The 20,451-nt window shown below is 39.1% G+C and overlaps 1 protein-coding gene across 1 annotated transcript; it reads left to right on the top strand.

Moving 5' to 3' along the window:
* The first annotated feature begins 11,051 nt into the window (after positions 1 to 11,051).
* Positions 11,052 to 12,222, top strand: LOC147604103 (stearoyl-[acyl-carrier-protein] 9-desaturase, chloroplastic-like). The gene is made up of 2 exons (XM_086795222.1): positions 11,052 to 11,544; positions 11,656 to 12,222. Exons 1-2 carry the CDS (start codon positions 11,107 to 11,109, stop codon positions 12,220 to 12,222), a joined length of 1,005 nt encoding a protein of 334 aa, XP_086651348.1. The 5' UTR covers positions 11,052 to 11,106.
* Positions 12,223 to 20,451: the final 8,229 nt, after the last annotated feature.

Raw genomic sequence — 20,451 nt, 5'->3', positions numbered from 1 at the left:
ATATCAAAAGTGTTACTTTTATCATTTTTATTTCATACATAAAAGTATGCATAAAAGAAAATTTTTATATCAAAAGTGTTACTTTTATCATTTTTAATTTTCATGCATAGAAGTATGCATAAAGGAAAATTTTTATATTAAAAGTGTTACTTTTATCATTTTTAATTTTCATGCATAGAAGTATGCATAAAGGAAAAATTTTTATATCAAAAGTGTTACTTTTATCATATTGGATTTCATGCATATAGGTATGCATAAAAGTTATTCTTTTTATACTAAAAGTATGATTTTCCTCATAAATGGATTTTATGCTTAACTTAGATGCATAAGAGAAATTCTTTTATTCTAAAAGTATAATTCTCTACCAAATTGAAATCATGCATAAGAAGATGCATAAAAGATTGATTTTAATTTCGAAAGTGTTAGTCTCCTTAAATGGAATTTATGCATACATAAATGTGTAGAGAAATCTTATATCAAATAAAAGAATTCTCTTTAAAAAAAAAAAAAAAGATATGAAATGTGATAAGATGTGATAAGAGGTGTATGAGATGTGATAAGAATTGATAAGATGCGTATGGAAGTTGATAGGATGTGATAAGAGGTGTGTTAAGAGGTGATAAGATGCTTATGAAATAAGTTAGGATGTGATAAGATGAATTAAGATGTGTATGGGGGGATGAGGTAAGAAGTGTATGTGATAGGATAAGATGTATATGGGTTGTGATAGGGCGAGAATGGATGTGATGTAAAAGATTAGATGTGAAGGTATATGGGGTTATATAAATGGGAATGTGAAAAATGGATGTATGTATGTGGATGTGTGGATATGGAGATGGGAGTGTGGATGTATGAACATGAAAATGGATATATGCATGAAGATGTATATGCATAGATGTAAATGTGGATGTAGATGTGGATGTATAGATGTGAATGGATGTGGATGTATAGATGTGAATGGAAATGTGGATGTGGATGTATGTGAATGTGGATGTAGATGTGGATGTATAGATGTGAATGTGGAATGTGGATGTGGATGTATGTATGTATGTGGATGTATAGATGTGGATGTATGGGAATGTGGATGTGGATGTAGATGTGGATGTATAGATGTGAATGGATGTGGATGTATAGATGTGAATGGAAATGTGGATGTGGGTGTATGTGAATGTGGATGTAGATGTGGATGTATAGATGTGAATGTGGAATGTGGATGTGGATGTATGTATGTATGTGGATGTAGATGTGGATGTATAAATGAGGATGTGAAAATGGAGATAAGCATGTAGATGTGGATGTATGGATGTGAATGTGGATGTGGATGTGGATATATGGATGTGGATATGGATGTGAATGTATGATATGTGATGTGAAGGAATCTGAAGTGAAGAGATGGAAAAGGAGGTGATTGGATGAGTACACATATACATGGAATGTGGAATAAGTAATGTGGATTAATGAGGGATAATGTGGAAAAATGAGAGTTAATATAGAAACTGTATTTGTAAACTGTTTGTAAATGCTGTTTGTAAATGGCTGTTTTATGTCAAGAATGCTGGGGAAGCATTTTGACCGTCTTGTGATTAAGGTCGTGGAGACCTAACTGATAAAGTTGCAACTGCTGACGGAGAGTCAATGGAGGACGTCTCGCGTAGCAAGGTCGACCGAGGTCTTGACCAGCCTCGGTTCGATTAAAATGGTGAGCTTCCGGTACGGTGGATGAGGGACCAAGGAAGCGGCCTATGAGTGAAGCGCTAGGTCACCTGCGAAGGATCCTAGAGGGTGCTGACCATACGGTGCTCGGGCTCTGGGTCGCCTAGGATACCCACGCGTGCGTCGAGGAAGATATTGGAACAAGGAGTAAGAGTTGTTTTGTGAAACCGGGCATGGATCTGGTTGACTGACCTTGCTGGTCCTCAACGGATGAGTCCATGGCTCTTTTATATGGATCTGTTGGTTGATCTTGCTGATCTTCAACGAGAGTCCATCTTGATAAGTGATTATATTGCCGAGTATTATGGGCTAGGAACTATGGAAACGGCCTCTGTGTGGACAGGTGGTGAGCGTTCTAGTTGCCAATGATGCCATAGATACTCTGATGAAGGAATGATGGGAAATTATGGATCAACTGGATAAATTGGGAGATTGTGATCAGTGGTACTATGGTTTCATTAAAGGATTGTTTTAAAGTTAGCTGATGCTAAGAAAAAGGCAATTTTCATATTGGGTGTGTAAGTGGTGTGGCTAGTTTTATGTTTGCATGAAATTCCGGCTAGGGGGCCTTGGAACTCTTTTCCTTGGTACCCGGGACAAAACCTAACCAAATTCCAAATTGGATTCCATCACTACAGTGGTTGGGCGGTTGGCTAACCCATGGGATCGGATGGGGTTAGGCTGGACTGATGGATCCGTAAATCGAGACTCAATTTTTGTTAATACGATAGATAAAGTAAATCCCGGACAGTAATTGTTCTATGGATAGGAATCAACGGCTGTGCCTCTTGAATGGGGAAAAAAGCGTTGATCCCAATGATCCAAGTGCAAGTTTCTTCCTTGATTTGATCAAGTATCTTGAAGATGCAATTGGATCAACTTGATCAGAAATAATCTTGACTACGATAGAGTAAAAAGTTATCCTGGTGGAATCGCCCGTGCTTTCCGGGTAAAGGAAGTTTTCCCGATTTCGGTTTTGGAACAACCGTCGGATTAGTCTCTTGTCCGGATATCCGTGGGCGAGGCCCCGAATGTGGGACCCCTGTCCCGCGCGAGAAGTGCTACTTCCGCTGCTAGTACTCGAATCCGTTGCTCGGTGGGAACAGGGGGATCTCACAGTTGGTATCAGAGCATTTGGTTAATAAAGATCAATTGAGAAGACAAATAGGTCAGAAATTTATCAAGAAACACAAAAAGGTTGTAATTGTGTGATATAATTCATACAATTTGATATTCAAATTGAAATTCGTAATTTGGTAATTGGGTCTTCAGATGGAAGTACCGCAATTATATAGAATCCTTGACTTGCTTGAGGCCTAGACATGATGGTATTTACCTTATAATTCCAAGGGCCGTGACTATCCGTATATACCGAGAGTATAACTGCAGCTCTTTACTGACAGTATATACGAGTAAATCTAAGACTTGAAATTATAAGCGTTAATGCTATCCAGATGATGATTTCGAATGTGGTTGATATGATTTTTAGTTCTGTTTGGAAACCGATGAATTGATTTGGATTCTGATTGAAAAATGATGATCCCTGAAAATGGATTGAAATGTAATAAGCTGAGCGAAACCACAAGGTGGATGATTGGGACGAGTCCCTGTAATGATAAATGATGAAAATGATTCAGCAAATCACTATGAGATTAGTGGATTGTGCTGTCAAATTGCTACTGTTAACACTTGACCGTTAGATCAAGTTAAGGGATGACAAATTGAGAACTTACTTGACTGAAATTCCCGTGGAGGAATGCTCAGAAGGAAATTTTTCGGTCTAATGAACCTTTATCATGTTAAAGATATGAATGATATGATCTGAATGAATTGTTATTTAATGATGAGTTCTAAGGGATATTTATCCCAGTATTCTGTTGGGTTGACCAGAATATAAGGAACCCCAGAATAAAATTGGATCTTAAGAAAAAGAGTTGTCCTCTACTTTATGAGATGAGGACATCTCGCACTTTTCAAGTGGGGTAGAATGTAAGATTCTCCCCCAGCCTTAGAGGTATACAGGAGTAAGAATCTCCCTTTTTGATCTTATAATTATTCCCTCTCTAAAATAAAAGAAAGATTCTGTTTAAAAAAGGAAGAACCTTTTTCCTGAATACTTCTCAAGAGTCCCACCTGTTTTAAGGATTCAGAACAATGAGTTCAGAAGTGAGAATCGATGTTTTGGATATCAAGGTTTTGGTCTCGAGCACGACCCAAAAGAAGTTCTTTATCTCTTGGGAAGTATAAGAAGTTATCTCCCAGATATTGTGGACCAAAGAAAGTAGGTGATTTAACTTACGAACTTCTTTTATCTCCTCATCTCAAAGTTCTTAATGCCTTCTATAGAAAATTGTGCCAAACCCAAATCATGGAAAGACGGTAAAACTTCAGTGGCAAGCTACCGTTGGCTTCTAAGTTACGCTAGCTCCTTCCTTTATATAAGTCGTAACTTTTACTTGTCGCTCACAGTAATCTTACTCCCATCGATCTCCTTTCTTCCTAATCTCCTTCATGGCTTGGCAACAAGAATTAGTTTTATCCATAATGATTCCTCACCTTCAAGACGCAAGTGAGTCTGTGAAGAAGGATTTTATAGAACAGTATGAGCGCTCACTTTTCCCTCACTTGGGAACTTCTGTAGCGCAGACCAAATGGCGGACCTATCAAGACATAACTAGGGTAACACCCTGGGGTCAGCAGCACTTTCGCAACAATGTCCGCTTGGCCATAGTTATTGAAGCCTTGGGTTTGGGTCCCCGATACTACTGCGTCATGAGATCAAGGCATCCTGGGTTTTCTGAGCGGGTCTTCTTATTGGCATGTTTTCTTCCTCATGAGAAGATATGCCTTTACCCCGTTTTTGGCTTGCCTCTCAGAGGTCCTTTTGTTAGAACACCTCATACCACTGAGATAGGCGCAGCAATGACCCACAGAATCATTCCCATAGATGAGTTACCTTATACTTGTGCAGCTTGTGAGGACTGCTTTTGTGATCATATGATGGACGGGCTTATGGAAGTGTAAAGAGTTCTTCTATCTTTACTGTATAAGTTCCGAGAATGAATAAAGTTTAAATCTTGTTCTTATCTTAAATCTTGCTCTCTTTGAGACTTTTTCTTGGTGGTTAATCCTGATTTAAATTTTTCTCTAAGTCTCATAATTCGTGCATCTTGCGAAATTATCCCAGTTTGCGAGATGAGGACATCTCGCGTTTTTTAAGTGGGGTAGAATGTAAGATTCCTCCCCCACCCCCTTTTTGATGTCTAGTATATTTCCCTGTAATCAATCCTTCTTCAGAAATATAAAGACCTTGTTTCTATCTGTTTTAGCCTAGAGAGAGAAAAATATTCTAGAGAGAGAATATTCAGATTTTGAATATTTTTGGATAGAAAAATATCTCTTCTAATTCAGATGAGTTCCCCTGAAACAGAAATTCAAAAAGAATTTTTCAATGTGCAATTGGAATTAATTGAAAATAGCTATAAAGAACCTTAGCCTAAGGGTCTAGATTTTCAGAAATCTTTAGACTATGGTCCAATTAAGGTTCCTATGGACCAATAGCATCAATCCATGTGTAGGGAGGAGATAAATCCAACTTGTAAAAAGAAAATACCCAAAAATGAGTAAATGCTCACATGAGGTGAAGAGTTGAAAATGTACAAGGTTTATTAGCAAAAAACTATGAGCAATATTAAAAATATGACATATGTAAGGAAGGGGAATTCTTTAAAGGAGGTGCATATTTCACATAAGATGAAGAGTTGAAAATGTACAAGGTTTATTAGTAAAAAATTATGAGCAATATTAAAAGTATGACATATGTAAGGAAGAGGAGTTCTTTAAAGGAGGTGCATATTTCACATAAGATGAAGAGTTGAAAATGTACAAGGTTTATTAGTAAAAAAATTATGAGCAATATTAAAAGTATGACATATGTAAAGAAGGGGAGTTCTTTAAAGGAGGTGCATATTTCACATAAGATGAAGAGTTGAAAATGTACAAGGTTTATTAGTAAAAAACTATGAGCAATATTAAAAATATGACATATGTAAGGAAAGGGAGTTCTTTAAAGGAGGTGCATATTTCACATGCTTGAATGAGTTTTAAACTCATAAAAATTGAGATATTTCATCTCTCCTCTCTCCTCATTTAAGTCTAGTTCCAAAAAGTTAGCTTAACTGACCTAAAAATGGTCAAATATTGACCAAACTGATTTAGAAAATTCTAGAATCAGTTTGTTTGGTTAGGAGCTCAATTTTTCCTATAAATAGAAGCCTCCCCCTTGTTGAAAAATATATAGTGTTTATGCATCGTTACTCTACTCCACCTAAGCCAGAAACTGTGAATTCATTTAATAATTCACTAGTTTTTGGAGCTTCCCTCTTTCTTCAATCCCCATTAGTGGCTCCATCAACATACTTAACCAATTGATTGGTTGGGGGCCTCTACCGTGAACAAAGAATCAAGCAAGTTGTAAGGTAATTAGTGAATATTCATCTTTCTATAATTTCTCAATGTTTCTCTCTTCTCAACCCCTCTCAAGCTTGAGAAGTTTAATTGGTATGGTTTTTTTTAAAATGCTATTGAAGTTTGAATAGTAGTGAAGAGTTACATAATTTAATAAATGCTATTGAAGTTAATTTTCATTTATGTTTAAATTCTAATGATTCTTATGTAAATTCTCTCTCTCACTCAAGAAATGGTCATACTCATGACCCATTCTCAATCCAAATCAAGCTTTTCATAAAGCTTTTCCTTAACCCAAGATTAAGCTATGCTTGAGGCCAAATTAATGGCTTTTTCTTATGCTTTTAGTTTATGTATATTGATGATTCAATCCATTATGGATTAAGGATCCAATTAGAGAATCATTTTAATTATTTCCTTAATGATAAGCTTTATCCCTTAGAAAAATTGAGATTTATCAGTCATAGCAGCGGAGCTATGGCAAAATTTTTATAAAAATTATGCATAAAAAATTTTCATTCAAAGCATAAAAAGAGGACTTCCTACCATATTCTAGGAATCATCATCCTAGATTAATTGAAAGAATTTTATTATAATCATGGAGAAATTGAATTTTAATATTATGCATAAAGGATAAATTTTTATATCAAAAGTGTTATTTTTACCATTTTTATTTTCATGCATAGAAGTATGCATAATGGATAAATTTTTATATCAAAAGTGTTACTTTTATCATTTTTATTTCATACATAAAAGTATGCATAAAAGAAAATTTTTATATCAAAAGTGTTACTTTTATCATTTTTATTTCATACATAAAAGTATGCATAAAAGAAAATTTTTATATCAAAAGTGTTACTTTTATCATTTTTAATTTTCATGCATAGAAGTATGCATAAAGGAAAATTTTTATATTAAAAGTGTTACTTTTATCATTTTTAATTTTCATGCATAGAAGTATGCATAAAGGAAAAATTTTTATATCAAAAGTGTTACTTTTATCATATTGGATTTCATGCATATAGGTATGCATAAAAGTTATTCTTTTTATACTAAAAGTATGATTTTCCTCATAAATGGATTTTATGCTTAACTTAGATGCATAAGAGAAATTCTTTTATTCTAAAAGTATAATTCTCTACCAAATTGAAATCATGCATAAGAAGATGCATAAAAGATTGATTTTAATTTCGAAAGTGTTAGTCTCCTTAAATGGAATTTATGCATACATAAATGTGTAGAGAAATCTTATATCAAATAAAAGAATTCTCTTTTAAAAAAAAAAAAAAAAGATATGAAATGTGATAAGATGTGATAAGAGGTGTATGAGATGTGATAAGAATTGATAAGATGCGTATGGAAGTTGATAGGATGTGATAAGAGGTGTGTTAAGAGGTGATAAGATGCTTATGAAATAAGTTAGGATGTGATAAGATGAATTAAGATGTGTATGGGGGGATGAGGTAAGAAGTGTATGTGATAGGATAAGATGTATATGGGTTGTGATAGGGCGAGAATGGATGTGATGTAAAAGATTAGATGTGAAGGTATATGGGGTTATATAAATGGGAATGTGAAAAATGGATGTATGTATGTGGATGTGTGGATATGGAGATGGGAGTGTGGATGTATGAACATGAAAATGGATATATGCATGAAGATGTATATGCATAGATGTAAATGTGGATGTAGATGTGGATGTATAGATGTGAATGGATGTGGATGTATAGATGTGAATGGAAATGTGGATGTGGATGTATGTGAATGTGGATGTAGATGTGGATGTATAGATGTGAATGTGGAATGTGGATGTGGATGTATGTATGTATGTGGATGTATAGATGTGGATGTATGGGAATGTGGATGTGGATGTAGATGTGGATGTATAGATGTGAATGGATGTGGATGTATAGATGTGAATGGAAATGTGGATGTGGGTGTATGTGAATGTGGATGTAGATGTGGATGTATAGATGTGAATGTGGAATGTGGATGTGGATGTATGTATGTATGTGGATGTAGATGTGGATGTATAAATGAGGATGTGAAAATGGAGATAAGCATGTAGATGTGGATGTATGGATGTGAATGTGGATGTGGATGTGGATATATGGATGTGGATATGGATGTGAATGTATGATATGTGATGTGAAGGAATCTGAAGTGAAGAGATGGAAAAGGAGGTGATTGGATGAGTACACATATACATGGAATGTGGAATAAGTAATGTGGATTAATGAGGGATAATGTGGAAAAATGAGAGTTAATATAGAAACTGTATTTGTAAACTGTTTGTAAATGCTGTTTGTAAATGGCTGTTTTATGTCAAGAATGCTGGGGAAGCATTTTGACCGTCTTGTGATTAAGGTCGTGGAGACCTAACTGATAAAGTTGCAACTGCTGACGGAGAGTCAATGGAGGACGTCTCGCGTAGCAAGGTCGACCGAGGTCTTGACCAGCCTCGGTTCGATTAAAATGGTGAGCTTCCGGTACGGTGGATGAGGGACCAAGGAAGCGGCCTATGAGTGAAGCGCTAGGTCACCTGCGAAGGATCCTAGAGGGTGCTGACCATACGGTGCTCGGGCTCTGGGTCGCCTAGGATACCCACGCGTGCGTCGAGGAAGATATTGGAACAAGGAGTAAGAGTTGTTTTGTGAAACCGGGCATGGATCTGGTTGACTGACCTTGCTGGTCCTCAACGGATGAGTCCATGGCTCTTTTATATGGATCTGTTGGTTGATCTTGCTGATCTTCAACGAGAGTCCATCTTGATAAGTGATTATATTGCCGAGTATTATGCGCTAGGAACTATGGAAACGGCCTCTGTGTGGACAGGTGGTGAGCGTTCTAGTTGCCAATGATGCCATAGATACTCTGATGAAGGAATGATGGGAAATTATGGATCAACTGGATAAATTGGGAGATTGTGATCAGTGGTACTATGGTTTCATTAAAGGATTGTTTTAAAGTTAGCTGATGCTAAGAAAAAGGCAATTTTCATATTGGGTGTGTAAGTGGTGTGGCTAGTTTTATGTTTGCATGAAATTCCGGCTAGGGGGCCTTGGAACTCTTTTCCTTGGTACCCGGGACAAAACCTAACCAAATTCCAAATTGGATTCCATCACTACAGTGGTTGGGCGGTTGGCTAACCCATGGGATCGGATGGGGTTAGGCTGGACTGATGGATCCGTAAATCGAGACTCAATTTTTGTTAATACGATAGATAAAGTAAATCCCGGACAGTAATTGTTCTATGGATAGGAATCAACGGCTGTGCCTCTTGAATGGGGAAAAAAGCGTTGATCCCAATGATCCAAGTGCAAGTTTCTTCCTTGATTTGATCAAGTATCTTGAAGATGCAATTGGATCAACTTGATCAGAAATAATCTTGACTACGATAGAGTAAAAAGTTATCCTGGTGGAATCGCCCGTGCTTTCCGGGTAAAGGAAGTTTTCCCGATTTCGGTTTTGGAACAACCGTCGGATTAGTCTCTTGTCCGGATATCCGTGGGCGAGGCCCCGAATGTGGGACCCCTGTCCCGCGCGAGAAGTGCTACTTCCGCTGCTAGTACTCGAATCCGTTGCTCGGTGGGAACAGGGGGATCTCACAAGGTGGACGTGTTGTTAGAAAACTAGAAGATGGGTTTGAGTTGTCAACCACATTACACTACCCTAGTTAGAAAACTAGAAGATGGGTTTGAGTTTTCAAGCACATTACACTACCCTAGTTAGGGAAAAAGATTGTTCCTAAAACTAATCAAGATACTAGAGGCCTTGAGCTTGGCCAATGGGTTTGAGTTTTCAAGCACATTACACTACCCTAGTTAGGGAAAAAGACTGTTCCTAAAACTAATCAAGATACTAGAGGCCTTGAGCTTGGCCAATTTCTGTTTGATTTAAAAAATCTACACATGAATCTTCTTCAAAGTAGGTATAGTTGGTGGAGAATGCAAAGCTTCATGGAAACAAACTACACGATATTTCAAAGGCAAGTGAAAACTTCCGGAACCTTGGCGCAGGTGGAAATGTTGAAAGTGTATGCTAGAGGGCTTTTTTTTTCCCCTTTTGAGATATTAAGGAATCTGTCCTATCCGCGATGGAGGCCTAATTGACAGAGACAGGGAGGCAAGGGCACAAACAAACAAACAGCCTTTACTTACTTTGTTTAGAGTTTAGAGACACAAACAAACAGCCTTTACTTACTTTGTTTACGAATTTCCAAAAGCACATTGCACATTGTCCCCAACCAATCGCTTAATTATAATAACTAATCTTGTCCTTGGTGGTGGCTTTTTCCTTGGCTTTTCAGGGAAACAGTTCAGCTTTGTGAGGTTGGTTGGGTACGTAGGTTGATGGGCTTTTAAAACGGCACGCAATACGATCGATCAAGCGCACAGCGACTCTCTCTATAGAATCGGTCGTCATTCGCCAGTGGGTTCCTCTCTTGTGTGTTGCTGAATTTATAGACGCCATGGCTTTCATCATGTTCTCAGCTGCAACAACAACAACAACAACAACAGCGTCTTCATGCTCTCATGGCTGCCAGCCCAGTAGTAGTACGATGCTTGGCGTTTCTTCTTTGAGAGGCAGCTTCTTGCAGGCGCTGATCAAATGGAAAGGCGTGAGCCCAAATCGCACTGTGATGATGACTGCAACCCTGCTGCCGCCCAAGTAAGCAATAGCTGCTGTTTGAGGAACCCTATATTTGCAAACGGCCGTACTGAATTGCAGGTGCATGCACCATAGCTAGCTAGCCGCCTGCTGCTTGCTATGGATTGGATAAATTAATTACATGCCGTATACGTAGCTTTTGTACTAATTTCTATACAATATTCTTTGACACGCAGATCAGGAGATGCCGTGCAAGAGAAGGTGGTGCAGGAAGTGGTGCCCCACTATCGACCGCGTCGTCAAGCCACCCACTCCATGCCTCCGGAGAAGGTGGAGATCTTCAACTCCTTGCAGGGCTGGGCAGAAAGAAGCATTCTGCCCTATCTCAAGCCTGTGGAGAAGTGCTGGCAGCCACAGGATTTCTTGCCGGAGCCCACATCAGAGAGCTTTCTGCATGAGGTGCAGGAGCTCCGAGAACGTGCTGCGGAGTTGCCAGATGATTATCTGGTGTGTGTTGTGGCAGCCATGCTCACTGAGGAGGCCCTCCCCACATATCACGCGACGCTCAACAGTTTGGATGGGGTGAGCGATGACACAGGATGTAGCCTCACCCCTTGGGCGAGGTGGGTTCGTGCCTGGTCTGCAGAGGAGAACAGGCATGGAGACCTACTGAACAAGTATCTCTACCTCACTGGCAAAGTTGATGTGAGGATGATTGAGAAGACCACACAGCACTTGATCCGTGCAGGAATGGTTAGTATATATATCCTTCATCAGCAGCACTAGTCTTGTTTCAGCAACACCCGATCTCTTTCTCGCTCTCTCTCGTAATTGAGCCTCTCTTCACTGTTGTTTAATCTGCAGGACACTCAGTTTGAGAACAACCCTTATATTGCATACATATACACATCCTTTCAAGAAAGGGCCACTTTCATGTCTCATGGGAATATTGCACGGCAGGCAAAGATGTTTGGGGACTTAAAATTAGCACAGATTTGTGGAACCATAGCCTCTGATGAGAAGAGGCATGAGAACGCATACACCAAAATTGTTGGGAAACTTTTCGAGATCGATCCTGATACCACTATGCTCTGCTTGGAGAAAATGATGAGGAAGAAGATCACCATGCCTGCCCAACTCATGTATGATGGACAGAACAAAAACCTCTTCAGAGATGTAGGTATGCTTACAGAAAGGGTTGGTGTGTACACGGCAACAGACTATGCAGACATTTTTGAACACTTGTTGAAAAAATGGAATGTGGAGAATATATCTGGGCTCTCTAGTGGGGGGCAGAAGGCTCAGGATTTTGTGTGCGGCTTGCCCAATCATGTGCGGAGGCTCAACGAGCGTGCCGAATTAAGAAGGAAGAAACAATCCTTTACAGGAACCTTTAGCTGGATTTTCAACAAGGAGGTAGCCCTTGTTTAAGAGGGCCTGGGCCCTCCTTTTAAAAAAGTATTTATAATGACTAAATGCAAGCAAGCCTGAATGTAACCACAATAAGTGTATTAGCACATATAAATGTTTGTGTTACCACATACTATCGGTTCCTTGCAATATATCACGCATATACACCTCATGGGTATGCATCTCATGCTTTGTGCTTATCTCACAATTAGGTTCACTACAAGAGAATCATGGTATAGTTGCACGATGTAGCCACACAACGTAGTGAGAGAGCCGCGACCACATGCAAAAGGGATTTTTTTTTTAAAAGAAACCCTAGAGATTGATATTGGTATTGGCAGAATTGTTATCTATTTGAAAAGACCTTGTGCTTCTGACAACCTTTCTCTCATAAATTTTTGGGCCACTAGCCACCCTTGACAAATTAGGCTTCACCTACCATTCTCTCTCCCATCACAGATGTTGGTCCAAGCTTGACAGAATTTATGCTGCACATCTGTCCTGGCTTCCCCCATCTTGTGGCATCACTACTGACCTTGCAGTGCACTTGTCTGACCACTTTCCTCTTATATTAACACTTTCTGAGTATAAGTCAATATTAGGTAATTTGGGAAAAATCTCACATTTTGGGAATCAATTACTCCATATAGTTTTGGACATATCTTAAACATACTAACTCCAAATTTGTCGGAGATCATAGATTTAGATTCTACTCTTCACCGTTGATATGTCACATGAGGGGGTTTTGACAAACTTTTGGACAAGTTCACCATGCTCCCATTTTTCAAATGGGAATGGGATTTTTCCCAAATTATCTAATATGGTGTTGTATGACTCGAAATCTGCAATGTTCGGAATGCCATTTAACATGCCTCTTATGGTTAATAATTTACTACTGGATAATGCTCTATTTCAGAGTCATGTTCTTGCTAACATTGCAGCTGTCTCCTAAAGCGGCTTGTCTGCTTCTGTTGAACAATGGGGCCTCTTTGTTATTTACATGCAGTCATCAATTAGCCTTTATGTAGTAAATTTTTGGTAAGATAAAAAAGCCATGCTATAGATGCTACACAGCAAAAATTGGTCATCTTAAGGAGCCTTGGTAATGCTAGACAACTGTTGACTTACATAGACAAGAAGGCTACAACAAAAACCAGATTGCTATCAAGGAGGCTTGAGCTATTAGATACACCATGCACTTCCAGGGGCTGCTTCCAAAATCTCTCACAAAAGAGAAATAGAGATACTATTGTTAAATTGGTTGCTGCAAATGGCTTAACTATCACTGGTGGCTCAGATATTGCAAAGGAATGTTAAAGTATATTGGTCAAACAATGAGTCAAGAGCCTATAGACTCATAGATGCATGCATCAATAGTCGACACCTTACTTCAGTTTGTGGATAAATGTATTGATGGGCACACATCTACTAGAGTGGATGCCCCTTTTCATGTTGCTGGATGGAAAAAATGGGGTTTGGAGCCAAAATGTATATATATATATATATGTATTGGCCTCTAATGCCACGTCTATCAGCCACTCATCCTTTATTCCTTCCGTTGGAATCCTATGCCGAGTCAGGTCAGCTGATAAGCATATATTCTAGGCCTTGTCTTTGCAGATGATACTCTCATGTTTCTTAAGGCTTGTAATGTGAATATAGCAAAATGTATTTCTATTCTGAATATGTATTTTGGAAGCTGTTGGGCTAAAACTGAACATAGATAAATCTGTGCTTTTTAGATTTGTCTACCTCTGACTTTCATTCTCTTATTTGGGATGGTAGGAGGTTGTGTACTGGTCATGTTGTCAAATACTTGGGCTATCCCCTTGGTGTTAATGTGTCCATTGGGATGCTCATAGATTGGGTCCTCAGTAAAGTCAAAGATACAATTAAGTACTGAAAGGCAAGAGGAGTGGCCACTACATTTGCGAGACTAAGAATTGTGCAGGCCATTCTTCTCCCATATTTTTTTTACTACTTCCCTCGATTGGATTGGAAAGCTTGTCATGTCCTAAAAGTGAATACTCTCCTCTCCAGGTTTCTTTGGCATGTGCAGGGTAGGAAACCCTTACTATTGGTGGCATGGGGGCTTATCACTTAGCCTAAAAATTGGAGTCGTCTTGGCATCTTGCATATTGATTTCACACTTGATGGCTAGAAGAGCCACCTTCATTTAGCATTTGTTTGACAAAAAGCTTATGTGGAATTGGTGTTTAGCTTATGGGAATTGGTGCACATGGAAGAGTGTACTTTCATGGGCTATGGGAAATGTCTGGCTCTGGGATAAGATGTTTTCTCATGCACCTCCTATGGTTCAAGAAGAACTACTTATTTCTTATTACATCTTGGCATTCATGAGTCTTCCTTTTCTCCGAGCGAACCTTTTCGAGCGAGATGAAAAAACCAAGCAACACGTGGAGCGACACGTGCCAAAGCACATGATGTAGAGCAAGACAAATTCAATGACAATATCTAGTCACTAACACCAATATCATATATACTCCTTATACACACATACACCAATATCATATATACTCCTTATACACACATACACACACACACACACACTCTCTCTCTCTCTCTCTCTTTCCCCACACACAAAACTACTACGGTTAAGACACAAGATAGTTATTGTTCTAAAGCAATTACAACAAAAATATTTTCTTGATTTTTTAGATTTTTAGATTGGTTGTCTAGGACAGACAACCCATGGAAAGACTTGCTCATCAATCGTTCGTTGACCCAAGACATGTAATCTCTTGACTTGTTTTAATATATCAACATGTGTCTAAATGGTTCATTCTTAAAAGATGTTTTGATATGTAAATATGTTTCTAAATGGTTCATTCTAAAATTAGACACATGGCACCACTAGACTAGGTCTTTGATATATGCATACCATGAAAAAAGAAGGTTTCAATGACGGTTAATCCAAAGCAATAAGAGAGAAAAATTTCTTGCAAATATCATTTTTAGCAAACACCATATGATCATTAACAAATTGTTCAAGTCTATCACTGATAGAGAGAATGCCACAACATCAATGTTTCTCTCCATGGACCTCACATGGATTCACACTCATCGTCCACAAAAAGACGTCGTCTTCGTTGTGGCTCTAAGGAGCCAAGATCAAAGCATGGATCTTCAGCCATTCTCCTCGCCGCTGCTGCTTCCGCATACACAGGCAGTACACTTCTAGCAACACAACAACAAAGCACGAAATCAACACTTTTCATGGTTATCACTACTCCTCATCACATATGTTCAGCATGTACTAAAAACTAGATTCAAGCAACAAACTACTATCCTAATGATCAAACTGAGCTCACGTAAGTCGATCAATATGACAAATAATAGTTAGAACTACTATGAATTGTATCAACATACCAAAACTTTAAGTGACTTCTACATGAAAGAGATCAAATACTGACTAGTCATACGGGTTTTCAACCGCTCTCTCGTCCACCTCTTCACCAAGCATTGAAGAACCGGCCTCCATAGTTGGCCCTTGCATGGCCTGTGCCAATAATGGCTGCACACAAGAGCTAATGATGTCATTGTCCATGTCAAGGGAGCCGCACACACAACTAGTCCTAATGCATGCCTTGAGAATGGGTGCAGTACCATAACCCAACTCAAGGCAAACACCCTCCTTGGGACACAGGAGCTCTAAGAAGCATGCCATAAAAGCATGGCTCCTCTCCATGCCTACTCTCCAATCTCTACCGTCGGGCCTCTTGGCCCTCACCACAACCGGCATATAATGACACATGACACTGTCCATCGGATGCATGTGAAGAGACTGAAATAGTGGCATGCTCTTTGCCACGTAGACACGAGGGTCCGTTCCATGACGTCGTATCATGAACAGCATCGCATCGAAAGCTTTGCCTAAGAAAACATAAGGTGTATCAAATAAATAAATGCATTGCAAACATTTAGAAATACACAATACCATGAGGCAAACTTAAAAAAATATACCTCAACCTAGGAACCACCAACATCGTAACACCCAAAAGAAGGCTCATGCTCTACCACCACTCGGCGATGTATATCTAGATCTAAAACATGGGTGTATCTCTCCACCCATCCAATAGAATCCCCTACACAGATAATAAAGCTTGGAGCCATGTAGTTGGTGGGAACTTGTTAAAACTATAAACATGACATATACATTTACATTGCAAGTACCTGCAAAGGAAGCCATGACCAATAGCCAACCACAATCTGCCAATGTGGAGGCAGCAAGAGCAATCCCAAATCGTACATGCTCCTCTGTCAGCCTATCCCATATTGGACATGGCTCTCCACCACTACGAGGAAGAACACCACATGGAAGATCCAAAAAGATGAAGTCTAAAGCCCATGTGACAACCCTACCCTTCTTGACATACTGCCTCTCTGTGGGCCTCACTCGTGTCATATGCTCATGTATCAAAGTAAATGTAGAATTCCTCAAGCCACTTGCAAAGTATTTTGTAATGCATATATAATCCCCGACGACAACAATACACCTACTTCCAACATCTGACAATGGAGCAAGTGCTACATGCTCCTGTAAGAACAAAAAGGTTTTACTCTTCTTAAGTGTTTTCCTCCCTATAGTGGGCGTTGTGTTCTCCTCCTCATCGATAAGGTCTTCATCTTCTGCTTCATCATTCAATTTCTCCTTTCCTTTTACTTCTGTAAAATTTGCTTATTTAGCATTATTTCTAGCTCTTATTATTTTCAAACGAAAACATGATTAATTGGATGGGATCATTGATATTTACCATTTTCCATGCGTGCCTCGTCCTTCCTGTGGTCCATCTTCATCTTCTTGTAAATCTCCTTTTCCCTCTCAAGCGTGTGTGTCCAGAGTCTAGATCGATCCACCATGGACACTGCTGCAACTCCCATTCGAAAGAGCATCCGTGAACCCATGTCCCTTCAAATAGTTGAAGTACCTATAGCCACATTCCCAAACAAAGTACTGTAAGGAAAACATTGAATTGCATAATTCCTAACCATTGCAAAACTATAGACCAAGTACTTGACACTAGTCACTGAGACACTGTCTAAATCAAATTTAATTCTCTTAATGCTTTGAGGTCTTCACTATAGACTTAAGGCTAACATTTTTAGACACCAATGTGTAAAGGTCTTTAAAAACTAGCATCTAAGAATAGCAAATATACCTGTAAACTAGTCTTTGTGCAGCCAACTGCACCAAGTCTAAATTCTTCAATGCTTTTAAATCATCTCCTTTCTCCTTTGAATTTGCACGAACTTCTAAAGAAAATAAATGTTTTCTTCCTTCAAGCTTGACCTCCTCAAAGTAGTCAAATAATGTGATGTTGCATGGAATGTTCACACCCCCAGGGACATCCACAAAGTCAGGTAAGATACTTTGGGCCTTTTGAAATATTCTCTCCAACATCACCTCTCTTTTTAGCCATCTATAGTAATATAAAAAAACATGTTTTTAGTTTCTCAAATTTAAAGGCACAACACATGGCAGTTGAGATTCTCAAAGGAAGCATAATAATACGCACAATCTATAATGATGATCACCCCGAAGAAGGCCAAAGGAGATTCTAGGACCATAATGGCGATAGAATGGCCTCAGGTTCCGGGTCAAAGACTGAGCCTTCCTCAGTTTTTGATTTGATAAAGGCTATGCCATTAAATAGTAGCTTGCATGCTGCTATGCAAAGTGTTAAAGACTTCCAAAAGCTTCTTGAGCTTCCAAGGTGTTATGATGGTTATGTTGCATTCAAGCTTCCCCCATGTGCTTCAAAGTCCTCTATGATTAGTATGGAGCAAAAGAATGATAGTCATCATTGGATAGAATATGTTACGAGTATGTATGATTGCTTTGAAGGTGTTGTGCGTTTCACTAGGTGCTCTGGCCACCTTAGATGTATTAATTTGGATTGTTTCTACTACATGAGACTCGGATTTCAAAATGAAACTCAGTGGAAAGGAAGGATGAAGCGTAGTTGTCCAAAAGGATTTGTGACTTCGGAGCATGGAAACATTACTTGTAGGCATTGTGGAGAGATGCCTAAATGTGTTGCATCTTGCCCAGCAGTCATCTATTATTGTATACCAAATGATCACTTCGGCTTTACACAATGTGCTATACATCTAGGGCACCATACTCATCCATATGAAGAGGGCACTCAGAGGGCGGATATTCAAATGATTGAGGAGAAATTGCATTCCAAAGCAAAGGGAAATCCATTTCTTGCTGCATGACAATTGGAAACCACAGTGGAAAAAGATGTTATCTTGGACATGCTTATGGGGGCTAAAAATAAAAAGTAGTCAGATATTGGTGATGATGAGTTTGCTAGCATGTTTAAGTATATAACACCGCTCTTAAGCAGGAAAAGAACTCTGAAATGTTTGGAACATGCTAAAAGGGCCCAAAGTATTACCTCAAAGGGTTTTGAGGCAATCTTGGATCTCAAAGATAGATGCAGATATCCTTTTATTCAAAGTGTGTTATTTCCAGGGCAGTTACCAGCCACATGTTTTTAAGATGTCAACTCTTGGTCCTGGGAGTGGATTAGACTTAGTCAATAGAATGCGGCCTAGTGGAAATCTGCAGGACATGTGGCTGCATTTTGATCATGTGCACAGAGTTCAAGGCTGGCCAATGATGTGTGCGCATGTATATGATCCATACATGCGGGAGCTTTTGTCCATAGCAACATGTGAGTTCATGGTAGAGGATAGATATGCACAGATTGAGTTTTGGAAAATGTTGAGGTTTCATGGCAAATGAGGCCAATGCTAATTGGATTGCTATTCGCACAGTGTACTTTGGGGATGCTAATAAAAGAGTACCAGAGAGAGAAAGGAGTTGTGTCTTCCATTGGGAGCAAAGCATGGTGAGGCACACTCAAAAATGTATACATCCTTCTTCCCAAGAGGATCATAAATGCTTGTGTCAAAAGTGGAGAAATGCACCCTCAGAGATTGCTGCAGAGAGCTGTAAAAAAGAGATAAGAAAGTTTTGGAATGTTGGTCATGCAGTAGCCAGTGAGATATCAACATTGGAAACTTGGCTTTCCTGGTGGGAGTCAAGAGCATTCCATTGGGGTGCATGGTTTGTCTCCCAAGATGACTTTGGTGTTTTTATTCCAACAACCAATCTTTCAAAGGCAAAACATGCAAGCATGAGAGCATGTGTTGGTTATAAAAAACAAATCACTTTGTTTGAGGCAACTGGTGCAGATATGTCAATGGCTGTTCTCCAAAGTGTAAAATACAATGCATATTTGAAAGGCACAAGGACTGCAAGACATGGCTAACAGATTTTACAACCAAGGTGTGGGATCCTCTTGAGGAAAAAGATTGGTTGACTTGACACAATCTTCTATGCAAGAAATGGGTGCAAATCCCACACATATGGACAACAACAATGGTGGCCAGAAGAGTATTCGCAAGAAAAGACCTGTGCTTAGTCAACCTGGTGTGATCTTGGAAGAGGATAGCCATAGGCCAGAGTACATTACTATCACTGTGAATACTAAGCAAGATATAGTTAATGCAAAAAATATGGAGATGCCAAAAGAATCAAGGGTGGCAAAGACAGTGTGGGCAATTCGTAGGACTGAACCTGGAAGCAAAGTTACATGTTTTGGAGTGTTGGATGGACATACAGAAAGATGTGGGAGATTTATAAACCAAGGAAAAAAACAGGCTTCTCAAGGGGTGCCTGCACCATGTTTTTGGGGACGTCGCAAATACCCAAGTGGATTGGTGGAAGGATTTATTTGGTTTTGCAATATATCTAACACCCACAGTTGGGTTGTGGATGAGCGTCAGGTGGTCGGGCCTCCCGGTCCTGCACCTGGTGTTTGGTCAATAGAGCTGAGGGAACAGGTCTTACGGGGCTGAGGAGGTTGTTGAACTTCAAAAAAATGGATTTGTTTTTCATAGGGAGGTGAAACACATTCAGGAAGGTCAAGCTAGCAAGTCTGATGGGAGGGTTCCAAGTGCAATCCGTCCAAAATATAGAGATGGAAAGCTTGTCAAATGGAGGGCAAAATTAACAAAAGAATTTCAAGATTGCATAGAAAAAGGCCGACTATTGGATGTGCAAGTTATTCAAGAGGTCATAATAATGTGTGGAGAGTCTCATATATTCCATGTTAGTACTGAAGGCTCTCGAGCAAAGGGTGTGACATATTCAGTGACTATATCTAATTTTTCAAGATGCACTTCAAAAAGAGAGGCCAAACACTTGGTTTATGT

Source organism: Cibotium barometz, chromosome 62, assembly GCF_041138505.1.
Source record: "Cibotium barometz isolate CiBa-2024 chromosome 62, ASM4113850v1, whole genome shotgun sequence".
NCBI classification, from domain to species: domain Eukaryota; kingdom Viridiplantae; phylum Streptophyta; class Polypodiopsida; order Cyatheales; family Cibotiaceae; genus Cibotium; species Cibotium barometz.
The sequence above is the reverse complement of the archived record's forward strand: the minus strand, read 5'-3'. Positions and strand labels throughout refer to the sequence as shown.

Bases quoted from the DNA above. Each gene is read 5' to 3' on its own strand.
- LOC147604103 (XM_086795222.1), top strand. From the start codon at position 11,107: ATGCCTCCGGAGAAGGTGGAGATCTTCAACTCCTTGCAGGGCTGGGCA. The intron at 11,545-11,655 runs GTTAGTATATAT...TTTAATCTGCAG, and splicing joins ACTTGATCCGTGCAGGAATG to GACACTCAGTTTGAGAACAA.